Source organism: Xyrauchen texanus, chromosome 41, assembly GCF_025860055.1.
Source record: "Xyrauchen texanus isolate HMW12.3.18 chromosome 41, RBS_HiC_50CHRs, whole genome shotgun sequence".
NCBI lineage: Eukaryota > Metazoa > Chordata > Actinopteri > Cypriniformes > Catostomidae > Xyrauchen > Xyrauchen texanus.
Genome location: NC_068316.1, coordinates 28,750,305 through 28,759,332, shown reverse-complemented (window position 1 = coordinate 28,759,332; position 9,028 = coordinate 28,750,305). Strand labels below are relative to the sequence as shown.

The window sequence follows — 9,028 nt, the reverse complement described above, 5'->3', positions numbered from 1 at the left end:
GAGAAGACATACTGTCGATGCCCAAAGTCAAAACATAAAACAAAATGTCGAAAAATTAGCGAAAAACGAGAATATATTAATGAAAATGAGTAGGGTTTGCGGAGTCAGAACACTACGCTGCCATCGTGCTCACCGATCACGTGCCTCTATCATGTGGCTTGTTGAGCGCGTTACCATGAAGACATAGTGCGTGTGGAGTCTTATGGATAACTTTTATGTTGCCTTTGTTATTTTTGAAGCTGGAAAGTTCTGGTCACCATTTATATGCATTGTATGGACCTGCAGAGCTGAAATATTATTTAAAAAATCTTTGTTTGTGTTCAGCAGAAGAAAGAAAGTTATACACATCTGGGATGGCGTGAGGGTGAGTAAATGATGAAAGATTTTTCATTTTTAGTTGAACTAACCCTTTAATTTGAATCAAAACAGGATAAAGATTAGTAGGATCAAGAAAGCCCAGCCAGAGGTCTGTCATGTGCTTCAACAGTCCTCATCCCCCACTGAAGAGGGTGATGAAGGAAGCTGGTTCATGTAGGGTGGTACTAAAGACACCACACATCCGTGTATGAATCCAGAGACTGAGTGAGTCTGTGATATCTCAGCAGCGTTTGCTCTTCAGCATGTTGAAGGCTCTCTGGTTCTTGGCCTTGAAAGCCATGATGAAATGATGTGGGGCGATCATTCCACGGCCCTCCTCATCCGCGTGACCCATGAAGATGTAGTTCAGACCTAGTGACACCACACAGAAAGATCCTGAATGCAGTGACGGAACGGCAGAGACATTCAGGGAGGGCTTTCCATCAGCATCTCTCTCACTATCTGTTCCATATGTTTACATATCGAATAAACATATAACAGTGAGATTTCATAAAAAAGGTATTTCAGATATTTTTACATTGAGTTTGGTCTCTTACATTTACTGTGATCAATCTCTGATTAATAAGCTTGATCAGTCAGTAATCGAAGGCAAACTCAGGAGAGGATCAAACGACTTATAGCCAGAACAGAGTGTAAGTCCACCCAGATATGTCTTCTTGAGATTCACACTCATAGACATTAGGTTGAAAATAACCTGGAGTATTAATGCAATTGAACAGACAGAGCAACAATCTAACTTTACTAACAGGAACACAATTCCTCATATGAGAGAGAATAATTTGCTTATGTGTCTGAGGCAACTTAAACTGTGCAGTCAATGGCAAGTTGAGGCAGGCACTAACCTCGCTTGACGTATGGGCACTTCTTACACAGGATGACAATCTTCGTGCTCATGGTTTTGCCAGCCTGCTGGATGGCAAGGTTTCCCTCTTTGTAGACATTGATTATGGAGATAGTGGCGTACATGCTACCACCCCGTGTTACTGCGGTGATGACCGTTCCCGTGATCACTAAAGGGTCAAAATAAAGACAGAATGGCTTTAGAAACAATCAATCCCATAAGCTAAACTTCTTTGAACCAGTGTTGGGGAGTAACCAGCTAAAAATATCGAAAATGCAACATGGCTGTTTTTGTCTCACTATATTGCGCATGCAGCTTTACAGTTATCTGAAGGCACTAATCAAAACCACTTTCCTAAAATGTCCTCTCTCTCACATCTAGATTTGAGAAGTCAGATTCATTTAGTCCAGGGTTTTTTACAAATTTAAAAGACTGCCCCACCCACTTCCTTAAAGGAATAGTTCACCCAAAAATGAAAATTCAGTCATTGTTGTCATTGTCCATAAGTTTCATTAAGTACTCCGTTTCAAACAAATAAGGCTGGGCATAGAAATGCATCTATTCTCTGACTACAAATTGTATATAAATACAAATATGTTTATAAAGTTCTGTTCTCTGGTTTGTGGGCTGCTGTGCTGTGTTCTGTTGTAAGTATTGCTGTGGCGGACCTGTTTTTAGACAAACAAAACTAGTTTTTTGCTATCTCGTGAGCTGGTACAGCCTAACTGCTGCTCTCGTGCACTCTCATGAACATGTTCGTCAACATTTTCACTAAATAATACATTAGATTTTGGTTTGTTTCTCATTAAAACTTATTGTATGCTTTCATATCAATCATGAGTTAATGATTAGTGAATAATTTATTAGACTTCTGAATTATACGTTTTCGTTCTTTTGAAGCTTGAAGAGGTGGCCACCATAAACTGCCATTGTATGACATCACTGAGCACAAACTTTTTCACAATTTCCCCTTTTGTGTATAGAAAAAGAAAGTAATATGGGGTTATAACAACTCAGGGGTGAGTAAACAATGACTGAATTAGGGAACTATCCCTTTAAGAAACCCCTTGCCCCTTTTTTGTTGTTGTTGTTGTATATAGGCTTATACAATAGCCATGAAAATAATAAATAAGATGTCCAAAAATATCTTCCTTTAACTAAAACAGCAGTACATTCTTACCACTTTTGTGAAGTTTTATCAGGTATTGTCCTGGAAATGTAATATTTTAAAATGAATACCTTAGACATTGGAGCAAATCACCAATGATGATCAATAACCTTAAATTCAGTGTGATTTCTGCCATGCGTCATACTGGAGCGTGATTAACGGCTATAAATATTTCTATTAGTAACATTAAACTGTATTTTGCATAATTTTTATTTCAAAAAATATTTTGTCCTTATGACAATGGGATTACTTAACTGTTTTTTTAGCCTATATATGTGATGCATTCACTAGTCTCTGTCTCTTTGTGTAACTGCACATGCAACAAACACATGAAGTTGACACGAAATCATGTTCACCTGGCATCAGAATATTATTCTTACAATACGAATTCAACCTTATAATAGAGTTGCGTGTGCACAGGACAAGTTGAGCATGTACACGCACTCTCTGAGCGAGAGCAGAGACTTCATAAGAGATCAGCGTAAATTTGAGAGCACGTGTCCAGTTTTGTGCAAGAGCAAAGGAAGTCTGTGTGCAATTGGAGAGATTCGTGCTTGTGCATCCGGTACATTGATGCACTCTTGCATGACATGCATGTGCTCTCAACATTTAAAAGTGTTATGACGCCATAGAGCTATCTTCACAATACATTTTAATTGGATTTGTTTATTGTTTATTTGATTTGACCATTTTTATTTATCATACTCTGTACCTCCCCACGGAGGGAAGGCGCAGAGCATGATGATAAATTCACCAAGCTCCCCAGTTTGAAAACTATGAATTTAATCATTAGTGTTGAGAAGTCTGAATAATTTAGTGAATTATGTGGCATTCCCAATCATGTTGCACTGGGAAGTCTGATTGAAATATGTTGCGTTAATAAGTCAGATTAATTTATTGAATCATGTAGCATTGGAAAGTCTGGTTCATTTTAGTGAGTCATGTAGTCTTGGGGTATAGATTCATTTAGAGAATCATGTTCCATTGGGAAGTCTGGTTCATTTTAGTGAGTCATGTAGTCTTGAGGTATAGATTCATTTAGTGAATCGTGTTCCATTGGAAAGTCTGGTTCATTTTAGTGAGTCATGTAGTCTTGGGGGTATAGATTCATTTAGAGAATCATGTTCCATTGAGAAGTCTGGTTCATTTTAGTGAGTCATGTAGTCTTGGGGTATAGATGAATTTAGTGAATCATGTTCCATTGGAAAGTCTGGTTCATTTTAGAGAGTCATGTAGTCTTGGGGTATAGATTAATTTAGTGAATCATGTTCCATTGGGAAGTCTGGTTCATTTTAGTGAGTCATGTAGTCTTGAGGTATAGATTAATTTAGTGAATCATGTTCCACATGGAAGGCTGGTTCATTTTAGTGAGTCATGTAGTCTTGGGGTATAGATTTATTTAGTGAATCATGTTGCATTGGAAAGTCTGGTTCATTTTAGTGAGTCATGTAGTTTTGGGGTATAGATTTATTTAGTGAATCATGTTCCATTGGGAAGGCTGGTTCATTTTAGTGAGTCATGTAGTCTTGGGGTATAGATTTATTTAGTGAATCATGTTGCATTGGAAAGTCTGGTTCATTTTAGTGAGTCATGTAGTCTTGGGGTATAGATTCATTTAGTGAATCCTGTTCCATTGGAAAGTCTGGTTCATTTTAGTGAGTCATGTAGTTTTGGGGTATATATTTATTTAGTGAATCATGTTCCATTGGGAAGGCTGGTTCATTTTAGTGAGTCATGTAGTCTTGGGGTATAGATTAATTTAGTGAATCATGTTCCATTGGAAAGTCTGGTTCATTTTAGTGAGTCATGTAGTTTTGGGGTATAGATTTATTTAGTGAATCATGTTCCATTGGGAAGGCTGGTTCATTTAATGAGTCATGTAGTCTTGGGGTATAGATTTATTTAGTGAATCATGTTGCATTGGAAAGTCTGGTTCATTTTAGTGAGTCATGTAGTCTTGGGGTATAGATTCATTTAGTGAATCATGTTCCATTGGAAAGTCTGGTTCATTTTAGTGAGTCATGTAGTCGTGGGGTATATATTTATTTAGTGAATCATGTTCCATTGGGAAGGCTGGTTCATTTTAGTGAGTCATGTAGTCGTGGGGTATAGATTAATTTAGTGAATCGTGTTGCATTGGAAAGTCTGGTTCATTTTAGTGAGTCATGTAGTCTTCGGGTATAGATTCATTTAGTGAATCATGTTCCACATGGAAGGCTGGTTCATTTTAGTGAGTCATGTAGTCATGGGGTATAGATTAATTTAGTGAATCGTGTTCCATTGGAAAGTCTGGTTCGTTTTAGTGAGTCATGTAGTCGTGGGGTATAGATTTATTTAGTGAATCATGTTGCATTGGAAAGTCTGGTTCGTTTTAGAGAGTCATGTAGTCTTGGGGTATAGATTAATTTAGTGAATCATGTTCCATTGGAAAGTCTGGTTCATTTTAGTGAGTCATGTAGTTTTGGGGTATAGATTTATTTAGTGAATCATGTTCCATTGGGAAGGCTGGTTCATTTTAGTAAGTCATGTAGTCGTGGGGTATAGATTAATTTAGTGAATCGTGTTCCATTGGGAAGTCTGGTTCGTTTTAGTGAGTCATGTAGTCGTGGGATATAGATTTATTTAGTGAATCATGTTGCATTGGGAAGTCTGCTTCATTTTAGTGAGTCATGTAGTCGTGGGGTATAGATTTATTTAGTGAATCGTGTTGCATTGGAAAGTCTGGTTCATTTTAGTGAGTCATGTAGTCTTGGGGTATAGATTAATTTAGTGAATCATGTTGCATTGGAAAGTCTGGTTCATTTTAGTGAGTCATGTAGTTTTGGGGTATAGATTTATTTAGTGAATCATGTTCCATTGGGAAGGCTGGTTCATTTAATGAGTCATGTAGTCTTGGGGTATAGATTTATTTAGTGAATCATGTTGCATTGGAAAGTCTGGTTCATTTTAGTGAGTCATGTAGTCTTGGGGTATAGATTCATTTAGTGAATCATGTTCCATTGGAAAGTCTGGTTCATTTTAGTGAGTCATGTAGTCGTGGGGTATATATTTATTTAGTGAATCATGTTCCATTGGGAAGGCTGGTTCATTTTAGTGAGTCATGTAGTCGTGGGGTATAGATTAATTTAGTGAATCGTGTTGCATTGGAAAGTCTGGTTCATTTTAGTGAGTCATGTAGTCTTCGGGTATAGATTCATTTAGTGAATCATGTTCCACATGGAAGGCTGGTTCATTTTAGTGAGTCATGTAGTCATGGGGTATAGATTAATTTAGTGAATCGTGTTCCATTGGAAAGTCTGGTTCGTTTTAGTGAGTCATGTAGTCGTGGGGTATAGATTTATTTAGTGAATCATGTTGCATTGGAAAGTCTGGTTCGTTTTAGAGAGTCATGTAGTCTTGGGGTATAGATTAATTTAGTGAATCATGTTCCATTGGAAAGTCTGGTTCATTTTAGTGAGTCATGTAGTTTTGGGGTATAGATTTATTTAGTGAATCATGTTCCATTGGGAAGGCTGGTTCATTTTAGTAAGTCATGTAGTCGTGGGGTATAGATTAATTTAGTGAATCGTGTTCCATTGGGAAGTCTGGTTCGTTTTAGTGAGTCATGTAGTCGTGGGATATAGATTTATTTAGTGAATCATGTTGCATTGGGAAGTCTGCTTCATTTTAGTGAGTCATGTAGTCGTGGGGTATAGATTTATTTAGTGAATCATGTTGCATTGGAAAGTCTGGTTCATTTTAGTGAGTCATGTAGTCTTGGGGTATAGATTCATTTAGTGAATCGTGTTGCATTGGAAAGTCTGGTTCATTTTAGTGAGTCATGTAGTCTTGGGGTATAGATTAATTTATTGAATCATGTTCCATTGGAAAGTCTGGTTCATTTTAGTGAGTCATGTAGTTTTGGGGTATAGATTTATTTAGTGAATCATGTTCCATTGGGAAGGCTGGTTCATTTTAGTGAGTCATGTAGTCGTGGGTTATAGATTAATTTAGTGAATCGTGTTCCATTGGGAAGTCTGGTTCATTTTAGTGAGTCATGTAGTCTTGGGGTATAGATTCATTTAGAGAATCATGTTCCATTGGGAAGTCTGGTTCGTTTTAATGAGTCTTGTAGTCGTGGGGTATAGATTAATTTAGTGAATCATGTTCCATTGGAAAGTCTGGTTCATTTAATGAGTCATGTAGTTTTGGGGTATAGATTAATTTAGAGAATCATGTTCCATTGGGAAGTCTGGTTCATTTTAGTGAGTCATGTAGTTTGGGGGTATAGATTTATTTAGTGAATCATGTTCCATTGGGAAGGCTGGTTCATTTTAGTGAGTCATGTAGTCGTGAGGTATAGATTAATTTAGTGAATCGTGTTACATTGTAAAGTCTGGTTCATTTTAGTGAGTCATGTAGTCTTGGGGTATAGATTCATTTATTGAATCATGTAGCAGTGGGAAGTCTGATTTGTTAGTGAATCACAAAGCATTCGTAAGTCGAAACTATTGGTGAATTATACTAAGTTTAGAAGTCGTATTTATTTAGTGAATTATGTTTCATTGGAAACTCCAATTCATTTCAGTGTATTAGTTTGTTCGGATGGTTCACGTACATTACCCAGTTTTAAAAACAATGCACAGTGCTGTTCACTATGTTGTGTACACTTTTTTATATGTTTTGTGTAAAAAAAAAAAAATACTTTTTATTCTGTTCAAGCTTAATGCTGTCACTTAAATTGAGAACCCGATTGTTTTTGTGCCAGATATAGTGCTCCGATTATAAAAATAAACTGTATAATCTGAAAATTATATATAAAAAAGACCTCTTAAACAGCTCACTACTCTTTTGTGTAGTTTGAATCTAACTTAACAACTCTAAATTCTGAGTATCTCTTGACCAAACAAAAGAAGCATCCAACTAGTAAATTTAGGAAAAGTCAAATATGGCTTTTATCATTTATTTGAAAAGATTTTTATCCAGTCAATATACACTATTTTTTAGCCATTTTCATAGTACCGTGCAGTAAGTAAAGTGTTTGGTACTACAAATTTGACTTAATGTACATTTGCACATTTGTTCACATTCAGGTCTGGTTTCTCAATGTGACTGGTCTTCAAAAAGATTCCCCATATGCAAACTTCTGCAGAAATCATAATGAAATGTCTGCTTGACTCTGTAAACAGGTCATGGATGAAAACATTGCAGAGTTGTTCCAGGGGCGGTGACTGTGGCCAAACAGCTCGACTGAATCAACACTAACATTTACCAACAGTTTACCCACTGCAGTGTATTTACACAGGACGACTGTGTCCCAAACATCAATCCACTGTACAGAAATGCAAAAAATGCTCAAGGAATCTTTTGAAACACACTGACACAATCCAAAACTCTAAAGATTGAGAAATGAGACAAAAAACAAGTGCTTGTGGAGCACATTTTGATTACAGACAAAATGTGATATTTTCTTCTCGCAAAACGTTTCTCGTTACCACCCACCCATGAGTTATGGCCTCACTTTGCACTTGTGGGGAGGTTTGTGTGTATCTAAGCACGAGTCATGTATCAGCAAAAAAAAATTATCTTACCAAAGTTGCTGGAACAGTAATGGCTGTCAGGGGTTCCCTTTCGTTTGCATTTCTGTTGACACAGCGCTGCGGAATACTTCAAAGCTGTAGAGGTACACAGAGACAGCAAAAAGCCTTAAAAATCTTTCTACTGTATCATACTCACATTTGCCTCTATTCAGAATCTGAATAAAGCCAATATGAGAGAAGAAATTGATGGACAATTACCTGAAATTGTTTATGAAATACATTTGAGGCCCCAAGACATTTGGACACTTCAAGTCACTCTTAAAATGTATTAATTTAGCCATGGGTGTGCATATTCTTTGAAAACAAACCTTTTACCTTAAACAATGAAATTATCTTTAGATCATCTTACTGTATAACAAGGCAAAAATATTAAGAATTTATATTAAGCTTTTTGCAGCTGGTCATATCAGTAGTGATGTTTAATAAGTTGCCATTGACTTGTAAGAATTGGGCAACTCATATGACGTAGGCTAGCTTAAAATACACCAACTACCTCTGATAAGGGTGAATGACTGTAACCAGTGGGATTTGTGGGAAGTACTTGCATATGGGTCTGGTGGTAGTGGGTGGTGCTGTTGTGGTGGGTGGAACCGTTGTGACAGGAAACTTCTTGGGTCTAAATTTGTAATGACCAATAAAACCATCCGCTGTTAAACTGAGATCAGATAGGAACTGAATGTAGAGTTGATTTCCCTCAGAGAACACTGGCCTAAAACATACAGAACATTAAGTAAAAGGGCAAGTAAATACGTTTGCTATACATATGATATAATAGATATGATAATACATACGCTGGAGGGCTGTCTCCACAGTATTTTCCTATTCTTTTAGCATCGTTGATTTCTCCACCATTAAAAATTGCTACGTAATCGTAACGGCAGTAGTTGTCCCTCTCCACATCAAACTTCTCAAATTTCACCTCTATAATCTGAAAAAAGAAAAGAAAAAAAAAACAATATTAGCTATCTGCAAATCAGGTAATCGAGGAATAATCAAGTTGATATTGTGCTTGTTTTTAGGAGTTGTTTTTAGCATGTTGCTAGGTGGTTAGTATGGTGTTCT

The 9,028-nt window shown here is 36.8% G+C and overlaps 1 protein-coding gene across 1 annotated transcript in view; it reads right to left on the bottom strand.

Annotated features, from left to right (window-relative positions):
• Nucleotides 1-407: 407 nt before the first annotated feature.
• pcolce2b (procollagen C-endopeptidase enhancer 2b) overlaps nucleotides 408-9,028 on the bottom strand; it is a 21,686-nt gene continuing 13,065 nt past the window's right edge. The window contains exons 5-9 of the mRNA XM_052114312.1: nucleotides 8,758-8,894; nucleotides 8,512-8,675; nucleotides 7,958-8,041; nucleotides 1,221-1,388; nucleotides 408-729 (exon numbers count right to left, since the gene is read on the bottom strand). Of these exons, the coding sequence (XP_051970272.1) occupies nucleotides 599-729; nucleotides 1,221-1,388; nucleotides 7,958-8,041; nucleotides 8,512-8,675; nucleotides 8,758-8,894 (684 nt within the window). The 3' untranslated portion in view covers nucleotides 408-598. The remainder of the gene's footprint in view (nucleotides 730-1,220; nucleotides 1,389-7,957; nucleotides 8,042-8,511; nucleotides 8,676-8,757; nucleotides 8,895-9,028) is intronic.